The following is a 24,016-nucleotide window of genomic DNA, read 5'->3' as shown; positions in this document are numbered from 1 at the left end:
TGCAGTCTTGGCGACAACTTGATGCACATGATTGAAAACCCTTCAGACCCTCATCTCTTCCGACTGCATCGGGATCGTGTTTTCTTTTTGAGGTGGGCAAGAGCCATTTGGAGCTGCACGCTTGTGAAGCAGGCCTGCCGGACTTGAACAGAGGCTGCACATGCGTAGCAGTGACATTGCTGCTCGTCGTCACGAGGCACTTCCGCCGAAGAATTTGTGCATCTGCGATCTCGCTGTGCTATGTTTGGGTCGTGGAGTGGGAAGCATGAAGAAGCATACTCTTCTGGACTGATTGTGGTATATATGTTCTCAGTGAAAAACTGCTGAAGGCCGCCGGATGCATTCCACGCAAAAACCTCGTAAGATTTTTGGCCGTGGCCCTATATGGATAGGTCAGCAGTTAAAGGTCCTTCAGCAGCTGCAGCTTCTGGAAGTTTCGAGGCGAACATTTGCCGCCTTATTGCGCGCAAGCTATTGCCTGCAATGCCCTCCCCAGTTTTTTGCGCCGTTTCCATGCAGTTGAGTGCAGGGCAGTGCATCGGTAAGATCACCAAGGGGAGGAAGTTCAGACTTGGTATTACAGCTTTGCACCTGATTGCCCGATACGCGCCGCACAAGGTATGGCTCAACCCAGGAGGGGAACAAGCGTTTGTCTACGGGAATCACATCATTAAGGTGAGAATAATTCAGGACCGTGACGGCACTCTGCACCTTGGAGAATAGTGTGCGAAATGTCAGCCAGTTGCCTGGTGCCTCCCTAGGCGGCCCCTACGTACACTTTCGTAGAGGGCCGCCTATTGCGTATGCAAGATTTGACACTGTGAGTTGTATGCCGCTATGACCTTATGAGAACGAAAGGCAATGCTCCTCTTAACAATATACTGTCATTCCGGTCATGCACATCTCCGGTAGAGAGTAGGCTACAGTCTGGGGAAGTTTTGCGTACAGCGGAATTATTCTATTTACGGTTGTGTCCCTTTGCGGCTGCAGCGTCACGTAGGCCGGCTAACTGCGGACATGCCTAGTGGCGCGGGTGTCTGTGTACTGTCCTTGAACGGGGATCTACCTTTGGGCTTCGGGACCAGCGCAAAATCAACAGCAGAAATTCATACGGCTCCTACGGAAGCTATCTCGTTTTACCACCATGCAGACGTGGGCGAGTACCTCCGCGAGGAAGCGGATCTTGTTTAGTGCTTCGCACGCGAATATGAAGTGTTCAATAAACGCCGAGCCGTCCACAAATAGGCCTGCTCGCACCGGAAGAACGACGCGGCTTGTCCTTGCCAACGCCCGAGTAGCGTATTTTCACTTCTGGAGCTACTTACGAGAGTGGTAGGGTACCCTGGCCGCAGCTTTGACTGCCCTGGAGGCGGTAACTCTGAATTGTCTTCATCCCCTGGCTTCCATGGTGTCTACAGTTTGCACTCGAACCGGTATTTTTCGGTTAGTTTCCTGTTGGAATGGCAGGGAGGTGCAGGTGTCGGGTTTTTTGTTGCTTTGCGTGGATACCAACCCGGGGCTCCTGTATACCGCAGGAGAATATTGTTCCGCGAACTCCCGGTGCTAGCAACAGTCGGATAGGGTGAGTTTGTCTGCCATTTCCGTCGCCCTGTTGGCGACTAAAAACCGTCCTTTGATACTAGCTATACCAGTTGGACTCACTCCTGTAAGGTCGGCGGACGACGCCGGGCGTACTGCAGCAGCAGCTTTAGAGGGGAGCATAGGAGAGCATATGCATGAATTGTGTAAAACACTGTTGCTAATATAATAATGTAGATATGATTCAAAAAGTAATGCAGTTATAAAGCTGTATTAGATTCGTCTGAGTTCATCTAGCTCATCACGCATCACGGCACAGCCAGTGGTCTTCTGCTGAGCGGCTCAGTCGCCATAGGTCTCGAAGTCAGTGAGGGACTACTGTTAGACCGAGTAGACAAGACATAAAAACTAAGTTTCAACTCCTTCAGCACCTTTCATTTCTTTTTGAAGGGCATTTTCCAAGAACGACGGCCGTCGCGCTGTTTCCCAGGCCCTTGGGTCAGCACAGGCTTGTTGGTTGACTGGTGTTGTCTGCCGAATCGTCAGTTCCCCACCCGCCTACACTGGAAATCAACTAGACATTTTCAGTGATATCAATCAGGCTGTTGCATTTCCTCGTGTTTGGCGAGTGATGTAGACGACAGCGTCAAATTTCACTCACAAGTGAATCGGGGAGCTACTATCGAAGCCGCAAGTCCCGCAACGAAAATCCTCAAGGCCAACAGATGCTGCTTTCAGCGCGACGTGAAAAACTAAAGCTCACCTTTTTGAGCCATCCAAAGGAGCTGATGTTTCGTTGGACGCATTGGTCACCATGCTGGGAACCACACGATGGTTCGGTCGGTCGTTGTTCGCAGCAGTAATCTTTGTCTCGTTAACGAGCCTACCGGGTGACAGCTTTAAACAAATAGGTGAGAACTTGAGGGTTCAGACTGGTATTTAGTCACCTATGCTGCTGCATCGACGTTCATGGGCCACTACTTCAGCTTTTAGCCGGCACTACAGCGGAGGACAAACGGTCAAGGTTTGCGAAAATCTAGTGCTCTAACATTCTAACGCTGCCACTGCGTGCTCAATCGCAGCAAAATCTCGGCCCACATATCATTTTCGGAGTGACAATGTGGGGGATATTTCACTGCACGACCCTCGTGCAAGCATCGGAACGTCCGATAACTCAGGTGGACAGGCATATTTATTTTCTTCAGCTGCTCAGCGATTACCTGAGAGCTCCATGAAGTCGTTGTTTCCTGCCACAGCGTTGGGAGGCCAATTGGACTCCCCATTTACTCAGGGGAATTTGAAACCAGAGGGAAGCAATGCGGATCCTGGAGTTTTTGGCGGGAGCCTCAGCGCTGCCGGAGCTACCAGCGGACAGGCGTTCCCCCTTCCATTTGCTCAGGATCTGCAAAAAGGGGCACTCGAGTTTCAGGGTACTGGTACGATGGATGGCGTAGCGCAATGCAGATACAGATGTTCTTGCCTCAGATATATTGCAACCCTTGAACTTTCGGAGGGGTTGTTTTTACTCAGAGAGGCTTTCATAGTGTTTTGTGCGCCTTCAGCTTTGTACCCAGAGGTAGCTGCAGTGTTGACGCCAGCCCGCTATTCAGCTACTCTGTACTGGGACATAAGCACGCAGCTTCGTTCCAACCCGTAAGTTAACGGCTCCTTAAATGTACTCCGCCGGGGGTCTTCTCTAGTGTGAACCGATCATTGCCACCTCCTGATAGCCATGGAACAGCACTTCCATCATCGCACGATTATCTTAACCAAGCGTCCTTGTCTTTTGAGCTCAGCGGAGTCACGCCAATCATACGGGCTCGGTGGCACACGGCCGAACAATACGTGGCTGCGGCGGCAGCGCTTCGTGACGACCGGTAGGCGTCATGCGAATTAGCCGCTTACCGCACGAGTGTTTCTCCCTTAAAGAATCAACACGTGCAGCAACAAGAATGTCGATTTGAAATGCTTGAAGTGCAAACTTATCTCTGCCCTTCTGCTTCAGGGGGAGCCCTTTCTTCTTCGTTGTCCTCGCCGAGTAGTAAGTGCACTTGCGGATCCTGCTCCTGTCCACTGGATAGAGGGAGAGCGATTGCAAATCCGCTAGAGTGAATCCTAAAACTATTGCCTTCTGNTGACTACGGTTCCCCGTAGACACATATATTCTTAATGGCGTTGTAGCTTTTGTGTGCGTCGATATACAGTGCGCCGGTGCGAGCCCAAAGTCCCACTCAGTTTTTGAGGGATAAGGGCCTCGCTCTTGTTCCTGCAACTCAAGAGTCTCTGGTAGACGAAAAGGGAAGACCCTTGCCCTACCCGTTTTCTTTGCCTACTGCACTGCAACTTCTTCAAAGTGCATTTGGAACTGAGTACGCAGTCAAAGAGCTTGCCACAGGCGAGCTTCCGTCGGATGCGCAGTCACTGGGGGTTTCCGCAAGCGGCCGAGGAGCTAGTGATTCACCGACATCTGGATCATCAGGTCGTTCACCCCGATCTGAGCGTAACCATACGCGGGAGACCACTAGCGCATTCTTGCGTTGGATACCGTTCGGCCTGACACGCAAATCTTCCCCAGCCGAAGGTGTTGGTGAGCTCGCTGTGGGCGTTAGAGCTGAAGACGGTGCTTTGATTGAACCACCAGAAAATGAAGAGTTCTTCGTGGAAAGTCTTTCAAGAAGCTTGCCTCGGCACTGGCTTAGAGCTCCAGATGGGTACGGTAATTGACAACGCCTCGGGTAGCAGAACAGTAGGTGGGCACACTTGAAATTATTGTCGATATCATTTTTCATTCTCTGTGTCTTCTGTAATGGTTATAGACGGCATCTGGTAATTGTCTTGGACGATCAGATCACGGAATGTAGGAACCTTTTGCATCTCGCCGTCAACTCGTCGTAAGCATCTATGGACTCCACCTAAATGCAGAACGTCAGGATTCCCTGAAGGTGGCTATGTGCTTTGCGTCCCCTTGTTCCCACCAGTTAAGCAGCAAAGTGCATTTCAATGCGCGTTTCTCTAACAACTGCTAAAGCTGTGATACACTTAAACTTAATGGGGGTGGTGATGTAAGTCTTCGTGAAAATATGTACAAGCAACTATTTCTGCACTGTGGAGAGTTTCTGTATGTGTAGGAGTGGAGGAACCCCTGTATTTGTGGAAAATTCCGAAGGCCTTGATCCACGAAAGTTGCTAAAACGCCTAAAGGACGAACGTATAGATGGGAAAAAAATGTGCGTTTGCCCAAAAATGCAACAACAGGTCTCCTTGCCAAGATTTAGGTCACGCTGGTTGCCCAGCTTCCACGACATACAGCAAAATGCGTGAATCTGCATTGCTTGTGACCGATGCTTCAGCGCTTTCGTACTTTTTGCTCTTGGAGGGTCAGAGGTAATGCCGATGAATGCTGCATTTTTAGACCGAGCAGTTCTACGAGTGCCCAAAGCGGATGACATCAAGTCATTCCTCAAGCGACAGGAAGAAGAAGCGGCTGAAGAGTTGGCATCCGAGAAGCGCGAATTGGAGCAAATGCAGCAGCACATGGAAAAGCGCACAGAACATCTTTTGGAGGTAGCTGGTGGCAGCACAGCTGCTAAAATAGACGAGATAAACATGGATCTCAAGCAGGTATGCCCTCCAGTTCCCACTGCTCCATCTGCCATTTCCATTATGCTTGCCCGCCGAGCGTTCACGCTTATTTCGTTGACGTAGCTAAAATTTTTTTGTGTGACTTTGAAAAGGATTCGGGCAAAAGCGATCTACTTGAGGCCTACACCTCAAGTAAAGTGGAGCAACCTCCAGTGCTTGTTCTAAATCCGTTCGACGAGTTTCTGCTTCGCTTCAACTACACGGAAGTTAGCGACCTGACCAGCTATGCAGAGGCACTCGCGATGGAACTGAGGAATGAACCGCTCGAGATCTCAATAGGGTACGCACCCATTCATTGCTTTGGTGTTCTCTCTTAACCACGCGAGTGAAGGAGAAACATTGTGTGTAGACAAAACTAACAGATTTGGCATGCGTGTGCTTGGTATGTGCTTAGGGGAGACTCGCACCGGATTGCTGTAATGATCCTATCGGATCCCCCTGAAGCGGAAACTGAGCTGGGCCCGGCTTGGGTGCGCCTTAACAGACTAATTCACATGGCAATCGCTATCTCAATGATTGTTGGCCTACTTTGCTGCCTGTGCATGTGGCGGCTGATGATTCTTCTAAAGCAACGCTAACGCACTACATGATAATCTATTTAACTCAGGTTAGCAAATTAATCTCAGAAAGCTCTTTATCCCCAAGCGAAACGCGATTTGTACCAATATCAGGTTGGAAGAGCCTCGGATTGGTCCTGCTGGCGGCGATACAGTTGTCCCCTGCAAATCCCTAAACTGTCGTCTCGGGGGTTTGTAGTAATTCAAGTAGGGCCTTTGGATCCAAATAACATGATGAAGAAGGCCGCATGTAAACAACGGCATAATTTAGGTTAACTGATGACGTCCGTCGCTTCCACTACTAGTAATATGTTTTCCTCCCCAGCACCTTGGGTGGCTTCTACTTTCTACATATTTCTGGTTGGCTGCGTTTAAGATGCACAAAACCAGCGATGGGATACTGAGCCCGTTTGTTTTTTAATTATTGACTAGCTTTGACGATCCTGTTTCCTCAATCTATGCTGCATCCATTGGAGCGGTCCGGTCTCCAGATGAGTCAGAAACCAGGATAGCTTGACACTTGCCTCCTCAACGGCGAATGGTTGGTACGTAGGCCATCCTGCCCACTCGACGTTTGATGGCCCAAGCGCAAGCAGCATCCAGTCTAGATAAATGAGTATGATGCCTCGGGTAGGCTTGATGGCTGCGCTAGTTGATGCACACCATCCTAGACAACCATGAAGACAGACTTATGGATGTGAGCTAGTCTGCCAATCGTATATCTCGGTTGTGTCAAGCAACTAGCCGGCGTATTGCCGAATATAAAGCAGGCATATTTAGTTGTTAGTGCTGTGCAGCTTCGAAACAGGAAGGCGCACGAGGCCTCTAGAAATGCATTGCGTGAAACCGATACACCGAAAAGCAAATTCTAGTTGTAGCCTACATTGGCGTTTCCAGACGTAAACTGACCGAGGGATTTCCACCGATAGGTGTGCAGGAAGAGTTGCAGAGCTGCCTCTTGGTTTGCCCGTAGTTTTATATATTTCGATTTTACTCGTGCACGCCAATAGCTAACTATAACTAGGTTGCGTCGCAATATGTGAGAACCGAAATATTCGAAGGCAAGCCGAAAAGGAAGCCTTAGGTGGTATACGGGTCAGTAAACCGTTGAAAAAATGATCGTTAGGGGCAGTCTTCACCGTAGTTACCGAAAACTCCAACTTAACAGCTCTCGCAGATCCTCAGTTTAGCTCCCAAGGGGGATGCTTGTGCAGTAGAAAGAATGAAAGGGACTACGTGGGGATATAAGTAACTCGGCATATGGTTATCCACGCGCTCCTGTCTGCGTAATCCTGTCTGGGCTGCAGTTCGTCAACATTCTCCGCAAATACGTGACGGTAGAGCACAGGCTGAGCATTTTCGAGTATCTTATAGCTATAAAAGTCTTCGTGTAGAAGGTTGTACTCTTATATGCGTGTGCGTTCCAAAGTCGGGCTTACCGGACGGGTTCGCAGCCGACACGTGACAGCTACCTGTACCCTTGAATGCACGTCCAGTTGGCAAGAAAACCCGGGCAGTTTGTTTCTGTACAGTGTTTTTCCAATTAAAAAGAGGCTTTTATCCCTTTCTGAATGGAGCATAGGCCACTTTCCGCCTAGGAAGGTTGAAATGGTCGAAGCGGTGCAGCAACGGTGAGGGGGACTGGACCGCCGGCCTTCTGGGACTTCGACGGGAATGCGCAGCACAGCTGAGTGTTTTACTTTTCTGTTTTACCTTTTGCCTTCTTTACAAAGTTATAAACTAAATCTGGGAAGTCTTTGGCCTGGATTTCCCAAAATTCATCAACCCAGCTCCCTCGAGTGGCGATCGCGGGACCCGCCAGGGGCTTGCTGCCTTCTGAGGGTCTGGAAAAGCCTCACTGTTCAAAATATCATAAGCTCGAGAGCGGGCAGATTTAAACGGTAGCAAATGTCTGCTGTTTAGAGCTGCTTCACACACGAGGGCATGCCGCTGCTACTTCCGGCGTAACACCGCCGCCGCCCGAGCTCGTCACCTACGTTGTCTAAATCTTTGCCTTCTCCCCTCATGAGCAGCGATTCTTTGCCCATAATTCGCACTTTTCGAATGATTTTTCGATGATTATTCGGGGATATTGCGCTCAGGAAGGGCGCGGTCAGCGACACGGGACGGACCATCCATTCTACACAAGGCATGAGAGACGACATCAGAGGATTCTCTGCTGTATTCAGGAGAAGAATCAGTCGCGCTTCTTATATGGGAGGCAAAACGCTTCGATGGAGTAAAGCTTGGCGTGAACGAGCTGAAGCTTCTCTGTCTGCCTGCTCGACGGTTTTCTGCAGCTCGCCATCATCAGTTTCTTTTTATCAGAGCTCCAGGCTATAAACGCATTGCAGCCATTTCGTGGTCATGAATACCTCCAGCAACGCGGGGGTTGCCTCCCCACTGGGCGGTCATATGCATAGGCAGGGAAGCCCCTCAACAATACGGCCAGCTGCTTTGCACTTGCCAGATCTCGTCCGCTTCTGGTCGCCAAACAATGCCAGGAATACCCACGAACGGAATACTCCAGCAATGCAACCAGCTCAGCAAAGGCTTCATACCCTCCGCCCTTCCCCACAACCGCCGCCTAGGAGTCCTAGCAGAGATGCGACGTCGCGTGGCCCACCAGTTCGTACCGCTGACACGACAATGTGGAATAGGTCGGCAGAGCACCAGGCTCAAGCCGGCCCCCACAAGCCTCATACTCAGATGCTGTGGCGTTCCATGACTCCTTCTACCTTCGTGTACAGTTGCTACCGCCCAAGACAGGCCACAGCACGTTCAGCCAGCACCGGTCCCAGAGCGGTGCCAAGTCACGCAATCGAAGTGGATGGTCAGCCCGCACAAACTCGGCCAAAGCATCAACCTCAGCCAAACAACACCAATGCAGGTCTCTGGCCTGGTTCATGGGCCAGTCTAGCAGACAGGACTCGTCAGTTTATTGCTCCCCAGCAGCACCTCTGCTCTGCAGTGCTGCTGACGCAGCGCAATGGCAAGGTGCCGAGTGTTCCTGGCATGGAAGGGACTCCGTCGATTCAAACTCGTCTAAAGAAAGATGTCAGGAACCCCTTCACATTCTCCCCGGCGGCAGTAGGGAGGGAGCAATGCGCCGCCCCTCTCCAGCAACAGCCCCTCAGAGGCAACTCTCCTGGGCTCCAACGTTGGCGCCCACACTCCGTGCCTCCCCAAGGCCATAATGAGCTTCGTCGTGCTGGGGTTCCAAGCAGCCTTCATCCATCTATGACATTCAGGACAAATGAGGGAGGGAGAATACCGTATCTATCGCCTGCTCAGAAACAACAAAAGATGCAAGCAGGTGTCAGCGTAAACAGATCTGCCAGCACGCCACCAGTTCCTGGCCGCAAAGCCCCCAGCCTTGCCAGTCGCGTCTGGTCTTTTTTCCGTGGTTCAACAGAGCAAACGGACGACTGCGAAGGGGAATCAGTGCAGAAGCAGACTCAAGACGCATTGACCTCATCAAACAGCGACGTCCACAGAGATCACCACCCAGTCCCTACAGTGCGCTGGGCCCATACAACTCGCGATATCCGGCACCAAGCGCAACGAGGCTGGAATAACAGCCAGCAGATAATCCAGCAGCTTCAAGCTATGAATTCACCGGGATCACGTCCTCCATCTCCCAACCTGAATCTGCGACAGCGTGCCGATTATCAGCCGTCTGCTAGATTTCCACCGGCTGGCGCGACAGAATCTTTAGTTTCACAGCAGAATCCGGCTGCACAAGAGAGATTGCTAGGTGCCTGTGCTGCTCAGGAACAAAATAAGAGAAATATGTCCCATGAAAAAGGCCCTGGAAAGATGCAGCTCCCTCTTCAGCGGCAGCAAGATCTTCAGGACGCTCACCATCACGCGCAACTTCCAGCATCAGCGGCCCAGCAAACTCCTCAGCTCTTGCCGCAGTTGCAGAAGGGACACATTCTCTGGCAGCAACAACAGCTTCTACAACGTCAAAGAGAGGTACTTCAACAGCAAAAGGAAAGACTCATGCAGCAGCAGGCCTCCTGGAAGCTGCAGAGGCAAAAAACGCTGCTGCCCAGTAAATGCCTGCCGCAGCAGCCGCTCCAGAAGACAGAGCTCGAGAAGTCCCGGCAACGTTCATACGAATCATCGAGCATATCTAGCCATTTGCAAACAAAGGACGCATGCCCCCCTCCACGATGTTCTGTAAATCCAGGTGCCGCATTAATTCGAACTAGGGGAAGCCTCGAACACTGTGGCGCCCCTACTGAAGAGCACCGATATGAAGCAAAGCATTTACAAAGCCCTACTAGTTTCCAAAGAAGCGCCGGGGTACCGGAAGCTACACAGCCACTGAAGTGGGAAGTTAGCGAGAGTGCTGAAACTTCTGCTGGGTCCTCAGGTAACGCTGAGTTCATTACTGCAGAGAACAAAAAGTTGCACTTCACAGCAGTTGGCGGTAGTATGGAACAGCGCTTGCAACTGAGGTGTGAAGTGATCGGAGATCCACTCGCTATACTTACCAAGTCAGCACTGTTTGGAGGGACCACTACTTCTGAACAGCACGCAGTGGAGGCAGAATCTGAAGCGCGCACAGACTCTACTGCTGAACTGAGCGATAATCTTCCCACTGAGCAAACGGAAGCTGTTCCACCTCAAGTTACAGTTGAATACGAGGGGAAGCAAAGTGCGGCAGGTCCAGATGGCCAGTGCCCTTCTTCAGATGAAGGTGGGTCAAACGTACAGCAAGAGCAAACCATCCGCGATACTGGGAAAAACGAATCATATGAGGCGAAAGTGGATATGAACAGCAAGACCACTGATTGGCAGATACAGAAAAAGTTCATATGGACTCCGAGGCTACTCCGCCTCCCCCAGGGTCTATTCAAAATCGGCCCCCACGACCTTATCCCCGTAGGCCCACTGATAGCGGCGATCTCATCAACAAGATACACCGGGCGGGAAGATGAAGATTGCATTACTGCCGACGAATGGGCAGAGGACTCGAGCTACATTGAGGCCTTTTTACCTATAAAATCCCTTGCAGAATTGGAAAGCTTTGAAAAGGGCCAGGAGGCCGAAGATATGCTAGACGTACGCCAAGATGTGGTTGGCTGCGGGACATATGGCATTGTGAGGAAGCTCAGGCACAAGAAGGGTGGCTTCACAGTCGCCGTCAAGAGTATTGAGAAGGAAACTGTGGTGCAGGCTGGCATGGTGAACCAAGTGGAGTTTGAGCTTTACGTGCAAAGGGATTTGCTGCGCCATCAAAACGTGCTGCGGTGCTTCTCATGCGTCGAAGACGCACAGTACCTACACATAGTGCTGGGCTTCTGCGAACAGGGTGATCTCTACCGCCGCATTCGGGAGCAACCTCACAGGCGCTTTTCAGAGCTTGAAGCTTTCTGTTTCTTTGCACAGCTAGTAAATGGCCTCCATTGTGTCCATGCCAACGGCATCATCCACAGGGACTTGAAGTTGGAAAATCTTCTGCTAACCAAAGGGAATGTGCTAAAAATTGCGGATTTCGGCTGGTGCGGCTCAATTGTTGGTTGCAACCGAAGCTTCAGCTTCTGCGGAACCTTAGACTATCTCGCGCCTGAAATGGTTAAAGGGCAAGGACACGACTGGCGTGTTGACTTGTGGAGTTTAGGTAAGCGGATAACCAGTTTTCCACAGTTCCAACGCGGAAATCTGGGCAGTCCAAGCCTAGTTAGCAGAAGGCGGTATATCTGCATGGGGATATATCTACGTGCGGTATTGACAAGATTTTACGTTCAGTGAAAACCTGCGGCTTCGTGCACAGACCGTCCTGTATACATAGATGCGGGTAACTCCATGGAAGTATCTGTCCAATATTGTTGTCATGCGCATCTAGGTGTACTTCTCTATGAGCTTTTAGATGGGAGGCCTCCCTTCCAGTCGACCAGGCACTTCGAGCTCGTTCAACGGATCATAATGGTGGACGTCAGAATACCCAGCGTAGGCATATCACTCAAGTACAGCTTCTGTTAGCTGATAGTTAGCGGCTGATGCATCACCACTTCTTCTTGTGCCGAGTTTCTGTCTTGTTTTCTTCAGCATATCAAGGAAGATGCTGGAGACTTGATTAAAAAGCTCCTCAGATATAATCCAAGCGACAGGCTACCGTTGGATGGTAAGGGCAACATTGCAGAAATCGACATAAACAATTCTTGTAAATACTTCCGCTCAGTAGACGGCACCAGGGGAGTGGGTGCAGTAGAAATTATCGTTCTCAAACGTTGCACTTTGCGAGTGATGCAGGCGTTGCTCAACATCCTTGGGTCCTTCGAATGTGGAAGGAGCTGCAGCTGCAACTCCTGCGAAGGGACCCTACTGCTGACCTGGAGAAATTGGTGTCTGTGACGCCCGGCACCGATTCTGAAATTGAACCGGCGCATTTCCCGCGTCGTGTCCCACCGCTGAGCTCTTCGCTGACTTGTCCCCAACAAGCAAGAGAATCTGGCAGCACCTCGAGAAGAAGTACAGCCGCCAAGGGGTCGGTTGCAGTGGCGAAAAGTGGAGTATCGCGCCTTGCGGCCAGACTAACAGCTGTTCAAAATCGCCAAAATGTTGCGACGGAAAAGGCGTCAAACATTGCTCTATTGAGCAACCGGAAGTGCACTGGTAGACTAGACCTTGATGCTGTTTCCAGTGAAGGCTGCAGGGAAAGGTTGAATTCATCGCCGACGACAGAGACAACAACGAGGAGAGTGCAATCTACCCTCAGGAGTGCTCCCGCTTCTTCCTGTTCCCAATCACGCCGCAGGACACTTCCAAAAGCCACGCCTTCCCCCACGCACACCCGCACTCTCCGGTGCACAAGCAGAGTCTCTGGAACAGAACGAACACAAGCAACAGAGTGCTCAGAAGTATTAGACACTTCCGCAGCTCATGTGGCACTGAGGAGGAATGCATCTAAGGGACGGCCCTTATCCGTAGGACAGAAGAACAAGAGCAAAAAGGCTCCTCTTGTTGACCCATCTTTTGATTTTCAGAGCGCAACATGGATGAAAGAGAAGCGGGAGGCCAACCCTGGTGTGCAGGAAAGTTCACCAACTCCCCGTGCACTGGCAGGTGTACCTGGTAGCGAGCGGGAGCAGCACCACGTTGGCGATAGCACAGAAAGATGTGCCTCAAATCACACTGCGCCTATCCCCTTCAGCCAGAAGGCCGGAATTGTGCAAGACTGTGCTGCAGAAGAAGTTCAGCCTCACGTGCCACATCCTCGCCAAGGAGTAACGTTTCGTCAAGATACACGCTCAGCAGACGATCCAACGAAATGCTCCACCGTAGTCTCTGAAGATGCGGGCTTTTATGCAGCAAATGATGCCACATCGTTGCCAAGCCTGAAGAAACTGCGCAGCGTATCTGCGAATCCTAACGGACGTACCGGCGCTATGCTCCGGTTACGGTCAACTCCCAACAAGCCTCAAGTCGAACAGGATCAAGCGAAGGCATCAGACTTTCCGAACTGCCGCCTACGAATTGGAGCAGAAGTTAACTATGAACTACGCGCGCCGAGCCAGCAACGTTTGACTTCATCGGCAAACATACGTGATGCGACGAATGCTCCTGCTGTAGGAAGCAAACAGCGGACCCCCTCGAAATCAGCAGAGTCATACGTTTGTCCAAATTTGGGGATAAGTAGTTTGGGCGAGGAACACTCCGTGCAGCCATCTGGCATGATATACCATCCACAAGGGACACGTCCACGAGAGGTCTTTAATGAACAACCCCTTCTGCAAGACTCTCGTCATGGTTACACACAGCAGTTTGCCCCACCCAACAGCAACCCAGAGCGTTTTCAGGGAATTACAGGAAGTAACCATTCAAATGCCGAGTGGTATAGAAATATATCACAATGCCAAACGCCTGCCTACCAGGCTGTTGAAGCCGGCCGAATGGGACCTTACGTAACTTTCCGGTCAGCGCAAAAGCAACGTCTCGCCAATTGCGTAGCTGGCATCCCGGCAATGCAGCGCCTGTACTTCCCTCAACCGTCGACAAAGACGTCTGAGCGTTCTCCGGCGCCGTCAAAGTCTACAGTGTTTCCAACGGGCCCAGCCCTCAATGGACCGCAGCGGCCACAAACCACACTGGGACCTGCTCCTAAACAGCTACCACAAGAAATAGGCATGATGGATAATACTCAATGTCGCGGACTCCCGGTTATAATTTCAATGCCACAACCGAGAAACACGAAATTTGTGAGTAGCCCAAGTTCTCTGTTCAGTTCGAAGTGCTGAACATCATCATAGTTGGGCTTTTTAAGTTTTTCTTTACCCGTAAACGATGCCTTTTCAAAGTATATCCTTCACATCTGATGGCCGAATCGGCTGGTTTGTGCGGGAGGTGCGGTGCGATAACGCACCTACACTTGCTTTTCCAATATCGATTGAGCTGCACAGGATTCTTCAGTCCTGTGTAGAAGCTATGATGGAGCGGCACATCAGTGCACCAGTAGAATCCAATCTTTGTTCGCACTGGTTTGTCCCTCCAACATGCTCCCGGAACTTGAAGACACTGTTTGGCTGAATGCCCGTAACTGTGGCTACACTCGTTCACGAACTACCCAGCTTGACGCAAGAGCAGCTTGAACTATCGAGTAATTATGCCTAGTGTAGTAGCCTTTCGTTCAGCGTCAACCGCATAACTCTGGTGTTCGGGGCATTTCGCTCTTCATGGGTGCCTGCACTACGGGCGACAAGCACTTTCAAAGCTCTGTCGGTACCGGCTCAGATGTAGCTGCTGCTTCACACTAGGAGGAAGCAGAGGAACGAATCAGCGCACTGCAGGGGCGTACGTCTCCACATCAGTGTGACACACGAATCTGTGGTGTCTTCGGGAGGAATATGAGCATTGATCCAACTGTCAAGTCATTCGTTACTGTCTGTGGCAGAATTGCCATACGCTGCTGAATAGCAGGCGCGCCTGCAACACCAGAACATACGGGCGCATGCGTAAAGACCCTCGAAAATATCAAACGAAGAGCGTTTGGTCGAAGAAGTCTCGATTTCAACTGTTAGGATGCCTTCAGAAGGTCAAATATGGACAGTTAATGCTTGTCCTACAAGGTATCTAAGGCTTGACGGGTGGGAGAAACTGCACTGAATAAGCACAAAATCTCTCATTGGAGTAGTAAATAGTTCCAGACTTAAACGACTAACCCGAATCGGCACTGCGAAGCTCAGCAGTTTCTTGTTGCAACTCCTGCCGCGGTGTAACCCCACATGCAAGCAAATCCCAGCTCCCTTCTGATACTTATACAGTATGTAGGGGGTTGACGCCTTTTGGCTATCATTAGCCCATGCAAAGAAATCTCAACGCGTCTGTTAGCATCTGAGAAACCCTCTACACTCCGCTGCACTCCAGCAGTTGTTGGGGACTCTTGTGTTACTTCTACGCTTATGGGCAGTGCTTGGCAGTCCATTGGTCCTAAAACTCTGGAAAAGTGATGCAAAGGAATTTAGGAGGATAAATCTAGGTACAAAACCTCTAGGGTCGTGTGCATGGACAGCGGGGCGTTTGACGGGTAAGTCCAGTCCTATTCAGCCTCGGCGCTTGTGACCCCCCTTAAGTAGTGTCTTGGATTCTATAAGCGTTTTGGGGAGAATTTGTTTTTTCCCAGTTGACACCTAGTCTAAACTCGATGTTGGTATACAAATTCTGTCCGCTTATGCACTCCCAAACGCTCTGCTCTGACTGCATGGAACGAGATCGGGTCCCTTGACAGCGACCCTTTGCTGTCACTACGTATGAACCCTAAGCTACAAGGCTAAGCGCACACCCGGCGACTAAGGAACTAAACTCGTAATTCTCGCTATTCTCACTATAATCTCCGTTAACTATTCAAAAAGCATTCGAGTTCCTGATTTCTTCCTGAAGGAAATCCTCACAAGAATAGAACTCCTCCTGACCCTCGTTGAGGATGAGTATCAGAGTCACAGCCTCAGCCTCACACCCAACCCCCAAGCCGGTGCCGGCTGGTGAGCACTCCGATCGTATTATGCATCTTCACTTATGTAAAGATGTCCTAACTCCTGAGATATTCGATAGTATTTAATCCTTTTCATGATACTAGGCCTCTAGAGGCCACACAGAGGAGCGATTGTAGTGCCCGTGCACTACAACGTCTCTGTTGCGTAGGCAAACTGGCACGCACAAGGGAATTTCCATACCTGTTGTATCTGTGACAACATGACATAGTAGAATATCAGCGTATTCCATAGGTGAAAATGGAAGGACAAGGCGGCGGGGAGGATGCTGTAGCCGCCGATGCTCCAGAGGTATGGTGCCTCGACGTTACGGCGCACCGGCTGTATATCAGGCAGCAGCTGCAAAGAGGCTTGAAAATGTTTTGCTCTACTTCGCTTGCTGAGGAGGCATCTAGCGCCTCTTCTGGTGGCTCACTTGCTGAAGCGCTGCATGTGCCGTTCATGGAGGTACAGCAACAGCAGCATTCTCTACTTAGTGGGGTTTACTGGACTTTGTGCTGCCTCGCTCTGTTGCAGCCACCTGCTGTGGCGTCCCCGTCTTCTCAAGAGGAGCAGCAGCCGGGGACAGATTTTCTGCCTCTACCTCTGAAAGTGAAAGAGGACCTCATTTCCAGAGTCATCCTCCCTTGTCTCCGTAGACGACAGTGCACAGGATGGGTCTCTGCAGCGCCACAAGTAGAAGCAGAGATATCTTTAACGGAGCGGGGATCAGGATATCCAAGGAGGAAGCGAGTAGATGAATCATCTCAAAAACCGGCAATGCTGCCCCCTGCAACTACCGCATCAGCAGCAGCAGAATCCCGTGCGCACTGTGACCTTTCAGCTCTTGGATTCAGTAGCAACTTGACTGAAAATGCAACCGCGACAGCTCTATCGACATGCAGTGGCCTGCAAGCCTTGGCCCTCTTGGAGGCTCTCCCAGTTCTCTCTGAGGAGGACTTGCAGCAGCTAAGACGTTTTGTGTTGCGCCTCCAGAGACGAGAGGATGGAGCATTTGCAAACACACTGCATCCAGAATGCAGGACGAGTTGGTGCAGAACTTGCAGTCAACCACTAGCAGGAGCATCACCGCCGACAGCAACAACGGCAGAAGCAAAGGGAGAGGTGAAGTGGGAGAATGAAGGGGACGTACGCTGTACTTTCTGCTGTCTCCTCAGCCTAAAGTTGATACACGCTGCCGCTAAGGCTCACCAGAAGCGCAGCGCCGCTTCTCATCTGCTTCAAACGTGTGCAGTCACTGCACGTGCAGTAGGTAGTGTTGGTGGAGAAGCACCTGTTGCGGTGACCCCGGGGGCTCCATTCCCTGGAGAACCTGAGGTGTGCCGGGAGCTGCCTGCTGACCCCGGCCCCCGGTTGGTACAACCCCCGGAGGATCCCATATATGCAACGTCTTGGGAGACCTTCCTACAAGACCCGCTTGCTGGTGTACGTGTTGATGCGACGTTTTCTTGGCTGCTGTCCCTTCTGGGGCCAGACGGGGGCGTGGGTGTCTCCCCTGGCGCTGAGCCCCATGCAGGCGCCGCCTTCTGCTTTGCTGGTTGTTTGTCACTCCTGGGGAAGAGGGATGCACTGGGAACTGAGAAGGCGCGAAGACTAGAGAGGCAAGTTAAGTTGCTGCCCACCCTCTCCCGGCGCTGCGGTCGCCGATCCAGCTGCAGCTAGGCTGACGCTTCTGTCTTTCAAGGTGGCAACACCAATGGCTGCTGCTTTGCGATGTTTAGGGCGTTAATGACTGCCTGTTGTATACGGCTGCTCTGATCGCTGCTGCAGGTGGCTGAGGGAGCGGCAGCTTCCCGAAGGGTCTTTGCAGGGCCGCCCTGGGAAAAAAGGAGACAGCTGCTACACCTTCTGGGTGACCGCTGCGCTTCTCCTGCTGGGCAAAGAGCCGCTGAAGGTGTTAAATGCACCGTCCCTTGCTGCTGCTGTTGCTGCTGCGCAGCATCCTTCTGGCGGCATATCGCGGGTTCCCGCACACATTCCCTCGGCAGCACAAAAGTGTCGGGTGACTGCTGCTGCGTGTGGGAGATGCACGGATGCATCAGTGTCTACGAAGGAGAGTAACGGTGACGACAGCACCGGCTTCTGCAGTCCCTTGAGGGTGCTTAGTATGGGCCATTTGGAGTCAGCAGAGGAGCAGCTGCGCCACCCTGACCCATTTCACACCTTTTTTGCCTTGGCCGGGCTGTCTTTGCTGGCTCATAGCGGGGATACGGAGGCGAAGCAGCCGGAACAGCAGCTGCAGGAGCCGCACCAGCATATCCAGCAACACCTCAGGTGGCAGGCGACCTGCAAACAGTTGCTGCAACCCCTTGATCCTGAGACGGCGCTGCCTTTGCAGCTAGCAAATAGTCTGTAGGTATTTTGCATTTGCTGAAGATGTCCACCAGGATAACCTCTTGCGCCTACCACCCGTTGACAGGCATGTGAGCCTTACCATGCTGTTGGTGTATTCACAAGGCAAAGCAGGAACTTCATCAGCGACAGCTGCGGCAGTAGCCGCTGTGTATGCTCTCCTTAATTTTTTTTAAAATTTGGGAAACGTTCCAAGTACACGAGATCCAATATGATTTAATTGTTTATCAACTAACACTACTGCATTATAACTAAAAGAAATGTTCATTATATAATTTTATGCGTTTTTTCAAAGAACAATACCACATACTATAGTTTATTAAATTAATCTACTTGTCTAATCAATTTTTAACAACTTCTACAATTATATCTCCTCAGTTTAGTTTTTTAGTTAATTAAATTTTGTATACAGATTATTCTTCTCCACTCTGATCGGCCATATTAAAATAAGTATCTATTTGAGTCACAAAATTATATACTTACATTTTATAATACATATGTATTTTCCTTAATTTTAAATTGCACGTAAAAATATCTCCTCTAATACTCCTCTAGTACATTCTGGTCTACAATTTAGTGTATAATGTTTTTTATCTCTATTTATACTTCTTGATATTTAAAATGACTATAATGAAGGGGAACTTTTAAAGTAGCATAATATTTATTATTTTTTAAAATAAAGCATATTTGCTTCTTCATTATATTATATTAATAATGCTGCTTTAAATATTTTAAAATAATTGCCAATAAAATACGTATAAAAACAAAACTCACGTTCAAAGTATTCAAATTAAAAGTTTTTTTTTGTAAATATTGTTTTACAATATAGTATGTTTAATTGATAATATTCCATATGTAATTGGTTGTATAGCTCATATTCCATAGATACATTCATTAAAATTTATACCTTTAAATTTTATATTTTTGGTAAATTCAACTTGTTTCGGCTTTTTAATCTGGAAGTAATCATATTTTAACGCCTAAAATTCAATATTTAGTAGAAAAACTAACAAAATTATATTTTATAATTACAATTTTATTTTGAAAGGAACTTTCACTAAATTTAAATGTTTCAAATTCTGCTATTTGTACCTAAATTATTCCTCCAGATACTATGCATTTAAATCCTTAAATTTTATATTTTTACTAATTAGTAAGTTGTGGAATATATTTTCGTAACGAACTGTTTGTAACTAGTATTTTACTATATAAATATTTTAAAATAAAATAGGTAGGTAAGAAAGGGTGGTTATTACAAAATTATTTGATTTGTGTTCAAAAAATGCTTTTTAAAAACCTTGAAAAATACAAATTAAAATATTGTTTATCTTTAAAACACACTTCTTTAGAATATAATATTATAAATATAATATCCATTATGGCAATATTTATTTTGTATATATGACCTATTTGGTTGTTTTTTATTTATAATACATTTTTGTAAACTAAAAAAAGTTTTATATTATTATAAGTTAAATTATAATTATTTCATATATTAGCAGAACATGGGAAAAGTTTAGAACGCAAAATTGATGGATTGACTTTTTGTCCCATAGTTATTTATCTTAAAGTAAAAAAAGATAATAATGTGCAATATGAAGCACAACGTCTTACGAGTTTTTTCCCTTCTCCTCCATGGGGATGCTCACAAGCATTCATAGTTTAGGAAAACGAGCAAAAGCTCGTGGTGTTGCAACACCACGAGCTTTTGCTCGTTTTCCTAAAAATCTACTAGTTCCTGCTTTCTTTTCCCGTAAATAGTGGAAATACATTAAGTTTTCTGGAAATGCGTAAACAATTTTAATTTAACAACCTAATTTCTCCTAAAGGTAATCTAATTGTTACCTATTTTTTCCCTATATAAATTAAGAAGGCAGTAATTTCAGAAATTTAACAAAAACTGCCCCCTTTGTCGATATGTTCTGTATTATGTATTCAATTTCTACGAGCTACATTTCTTTTTGGTGAAATATTACCAAGTTTTAGTTGTATAGTATTTCCTAAATAAATAATATCTCCTGTATTTTTTGTAATGAGAGGATATTTATACTGAAATTTTGAAAGACAACTCAACCATATTCCTTTATAAACGTATCTTTGTAATTTGTTAGCTATCATTCTTAACAGTTTGTATCTTCATTAATTTTGTATTAAAATTAATAGATTTTTGGATATTGTCCTTAAAAGTATAATCCGCAATTTTAGCTGAGTGATCAACTGACGCTAATAGTAATATGTTCTTTACAATATTTTCCAATTCTTTTTGAAAAATACAATAAGGGACGCATTACTATTAGATGTGGAGAAGGTTTATTCCTTACAACTAAAGAATTCTCAGAAAAATATTTGCTTCGCTCACAAGGTATATACATTTTTTTACACTAAAAATCTCTAGCTGGATCTTCAGCCCCGCATCAGGGCACAACAAAGCCCCTTTGCATTGAAACCCTGGAAAATTGTTTTACACGGCCCACAATTGGCAGCCTGCATGCGAGAAGAAGGGCATCCACCAACTTCGTACAGTGCATGTTACTGGCTCTCTTAGGGAGCAGCAGCCAGCGGTCGGGCCGCTGCAGCCAGGTGTTCTGGATTTTTTAGGGAAGTTTATCTACTTTCTGGAACAGGCACAAAAGACTTAAAATGTTTTTCTAGACATTTTAGGTCCTTGGACTCCGTTTCCAACTGACGTTGGCCTCACGTTCGGCCTCCGCTCGTTCGTCATAAGGAATCCTGAGCCATTCCCGTCGAACAGTCAATCTCCATGGTGGATAACTGTTCAGCGCTCAGTATCTACCGTTATTTAAATTGCAACAAACATCCTGCAGCAGTGGCGAATGAGGCGTCCACAACTATCATTCGTCTTTGGTGACGTATGTGTGGGTGTCCTACGCCCACCACTACTCACCATCAAATCGTCCTCATACATTCAAGACTGACACCATGCGATACCTTATTATTCAATTCACATTCCCTTACATATTTATAGTCTTTTGAGGTCCGAATGAGTAGCATTAACTTGCAGTGCCAACAAAGAGTTATTGCAGTGGATCTCTGCCTTTGCCATAGCGGGAGAATGGCACAGGAAATTTAGCACTGCATGTGCCTTTGATGTATCTGCCTCAGTAGTTAAAAGGTTCCGTATATAATGATGGAATTCAAAGATAATTAGAAAAGAAATGATGAATGAAGTTCTGCAGATTCAATACACCCGTGATCACGGTGGGCGCACGTGGGTTCGTTCAGGCAGGCATGCGCCTCCTGGTGCACGCTTGTTGTCACCCCTCCTCCACCCCACGTGAGTATTTCGAACAGGTACTACAGAAACATGGGCTGTCAGGATATTTTCTTTGTGTCTTGATTGTAATTAAGGTAGGCTTGGGGGATGCTTGTGGATCTGCCGGGGCAGTTTTACGTGAGGGTGCCACCACGCATTTTTCGTGATCGCAAAATGCCGTTCAGAGCACCCAGCCACACTGTTTCCACAAGGCGTTCTCCTTCAGAACCAGCTCATTTGCTCAGAAAAGAAGCACCTAATTATTGAATAATTGCTTTTGAATGTATTCCAGGGCCAGCGTATCCCGTGGAGAGGGTGTTTTCTGTTCAATTCTCCACCACTGCAGCTGCGTTTGCCGTTGTGATTTCCTCAGGAAAGGGGGCTCTTGCGAAGACTGCATAACGAAAATGGGCGATATTCAAAGGGGCACCTGCAAGTGGTTTGACTCAAAGAAGGTCCGCCGGTAGTACCGTTTCCTCCCTCCATCTTAGGCCACCAGGGCGTTCCACCACCCGGTAGCGTGTACAGTTACTTCCTAAAAGTTGTTCTTATCTGAATTTAGGGCTTTGGATTTATTACTTCTGAAGATGGAACGGATCTCTTCGTTCACCAGACGGAGATAAAGGCCGACGGCTTCCGAAATCTCTGTGAAGGAGAAGAGGTCGAGTTTCTTGTTCAGTCCGGCGATGACGGTCGCAAGAAGGCCGTGCGTGTGACTGGTCCTGGCGGCGCTCCTGTCAAGGTGAGTGGATGTTTGTATTCGCTCATAGAGCTGCAGGTTCGCGTGTTTTATACCGCCAGGGAACACTTGTTGTGATGCCTTTTCAGGGCGATTCTCGCCGAATGTCACCTTCCTACGGTGGAGGCAGCCGGGGGGGTCGCGGATATAACGGCGGTGGGTACAGCGGAGGAGGCTATGGAGGTGGTGGCGGCGGTTATGGGGGTGGCGGGTACGGCGGTGGCTACGGCGGTAGCGGAAATGGATACGGAAACGGCGGCGGTTACGGCGGAAGTGGTAACAGCAACAGTTATGGCGGAGGCGGGAGCGGCGGGGGATATGGAGGTGGCAGCAGTGGCGGTTACAATGGTGGGGGCGGTGGCTACGGTGGCGGTGGCTATGGCGGCGGTGGCTACGGAGGGAGTAACGGAGGTGGCCGAGGCTATGGAGACAGCAGCAGCAGCCGAGGCGGAGGCGGGTATGGAGGTGGTGGATACGGCGGCAATGGTTACAACAGCTACGCCTGAGTGCCGTTTTCATGGGATTTTCACCGCCATCCCGATATCAGCGTCCTATTTCTGTAGTGTCTCGTCTAGGATTTGTTCAACCCAGCATTTTAAGAGTCGCTGGGCCCTGCGTCACCCGCAGCATGGTTCGTCGAATGGAGCGGTTGGACTTGATTTCATTGAGACCGCTTGTGCTGTGGAAGGGTGTGTTGCTGTTCCTTTGTTCTCACAGACGCATCGCATCTTCGCCACATAAGAAATTCTGTCAGGTGCCGGGTGATCCCATTTGAATTCGGGAACGAAAGTGTATCATTGGACATAAGGATTGACATCATCAGAGGTATAGTTGTTGCCACATGAAAGGTCTCGCATCGCAACTGGATTGCAGCGTTGACAGTCTCATCAGCACGTGGTATCTCCGACTTTTCAGCAGCATTTTTTCGTCGTCCCAATGTTTCCTTGATCATTTATATTCGGTGGGCTTCTGCCGAGGGTAAGAGTAGGGAAAGCCTAGCCGCGCGGCCACTTGTGAACGCGATGTTAAGTTTGTGTTCGTTTCGGACACTTTGGATGTGCGGATTACGTTTCGCTTTGAGACTACGAGCACCGTACTTGAGTGCGAGCTCAATACATGGGGATTTACTGACTTGTGCAGAAGCAAATGTACAGAAACAACAACAAATCCTTGATGTAGTTGTTCACTGGCTTGGCGCTCCGCCTTGATTTGCAATTTCTTGAATAACATCCTGAGTAAAAAGTATGGCGGGTCGTGGACCTTTGTAGAGGCCCGTAGGTTGCATGAGGTACCTGAACTATCGAACCTAGTCGCTGATCAGTTGCCGACACTTGGATATCCCGGAGCCTCTCAATATGCCTAGCCGTTGCGGCAGCAAGAGAAGCAGTTGTGTCGGGGGTCTTAGGAGGCGCTAGCGGCTGGGCGGGGTAAGCTCTGCTCGTAGATGGCAGGTAAATAATGTGATTAGGAGGCACAACCATCCCTTTAAACTTAGTAGGGTCGGGAGCGATGGGGCCTTTGGCGTCGCTGCTTAAAGCCAAGCTTGAGATAATCGGCTGCAGCTTGGGCAAGGCCGAGAAGGCGGAAATGGGAAAGTATGCCTTCAAATACGCATTAAGACGACGAATACGACATCTGTGGCAGCCGTCACTCGTACCTTGCAGCGTCCCTCGAATGCTTTCTTTACGTCTGCGTCATAGTCCTTAAACGAAAGCCGTGGCTGGCAGCGACCCGTGTAAGCCGGGGGAGCAGCGCAAATTCCTGACTCTTTGGATTCTAAACGCCATAATGAAGGGCAAGGGGCTGCGTAGTTCCGCTCTACGACATCTCTAATTGGCCACGTTGCAGAACACTTCATCATCTGCATCATGTAACGAATTAGTAATACAGGGTCGGTCTCTTGCCACATGTTGAA

At 48.9% G+C, this 24,016-nt stretch overlaps 5 protein-coding genes across 5 annotated transcripts; all 5 read left to right on the top strand.

Annotated features, from left to right (window-relative positions):
* Positions 1–384: 384 nt before the first annotated feature.
* EMH_0038570 (60S ribosome subunit biogenesis protein NIP7, putative) lies at positions 385–1,191 on the top strand (the record flags this gene model as incomplete). The annotated part of the gene is made up of 2 exons (XM_013497885.1): positions 385–675; positions 991–1,191. The coding sequence occupies 2 exons, from the start codon at positions 385–387 to the stop codon at positions 1,189–1,191; spliced, it is 492 nt and encodes a 163-aa protein (XP_013353339.1).
* Positions 1,192–2,770: 1,579 nt separating this feature from the next.
* Positions 2,771–5,759, top strand: EMH_0037460 (uncharacterized protein; the record flags this gene model as incomplete). Its single annotated transcript, XM_013497884.1, has 9 exons — positions 2,771–2,975; positions 3,102–3,192; positions 3,336–3,416; positions 3,744–4,250; positions 4,356–4,430; positions 4,668–4,766; positions 4,890–5,160; positions 5,274–5,461; positions 5,576–5,759. The coding sequence occupies 9 exons, from the start codon at positions 2,771–2,773 to the stop codon at positions 5,757–5,759; spliced, it is 1,701 nt and encodes a 566-aa protein (XP_013353338.1).
* Positions 5,760–8,387: 2,628 nt separating this feature from the next.
* On the top strand, positions 8,388–13,987 carry EMH_0036350 (Aurora kinase, putative; the record flags this gene model as incomplete). Its single annotated transcript, XM_013497883.1, has 4 exons — positions 8,388–11,370; positions 11,596–11,699; positions 11,799–11,874; positions 12,003–13,987. 4 exons carry the CDS (start codon positions 8,388–8,390, stop codon positions 13,985–13,987), a joined length of 5,148 nt encoding a protein of 1,715 aa, XP_013353337.1.
* A 1,989-nt stretch (positions 13,988–15,976) lies between these two features.
* On the top strand, positions 15,977–17,398 carry EMH_0035240 (geranylgeranyl transferase type II beta subunit, putative; the record flags this gene model as incomplete). The annotated part of the gene is made up of 1 exon (XM_013497882.1): positions 15,977–17,398. The coding sequence occupies one exon, from the start codon at positions 15,977–15,979 to the stop codon at positions 17,396–17,398; it is 1,422 nt and encodes a 473-aa protein (XP_013353336.1).
* A 4,371-nt stretch (positions 17,399–21,769) lies between these two features.
* On the top strand, positions 21,770–22,946 carry EMH_0034130 (glycine-rich protein 2, putative; the record flags this gene model as incomplete). Its single annotated transcript, XM_013497881.1, has 4 exons — positions 21,770–21,817; positions 21,925–22,040; positions 22,191–22,558; positions 22,819–22,946. 4 exons carry the CDS (start codon positions 21,770–21,772, stop codon positions 22,944–22,946), a joined length of 660 nt encoding a protein of 219 aa, XP_013353335.1.
* Between the last annotated feature and the right edge of the window lie 1,070 nt (positions 22,947–24,016).

Source organism: Eimeria mitis, genomic scaffold (assembly GCF_000499745.2).
Source record: "Eimeria mitis Houghton genomic scaffold, Emh_scaff3, whole genome shotgun sequence".
Lineage (NCBI taxonomy): Eukaryota > Apicomplexa > Conoidasida > Eucoccidiorida > Eimeriidae > Eimeria > Eimeria mitis.
The sequence above is the reverse complement of the archived record's forward strand: the minus strand, read 5'-3'. Positions and strand labels throughout refer to the sequence as shown.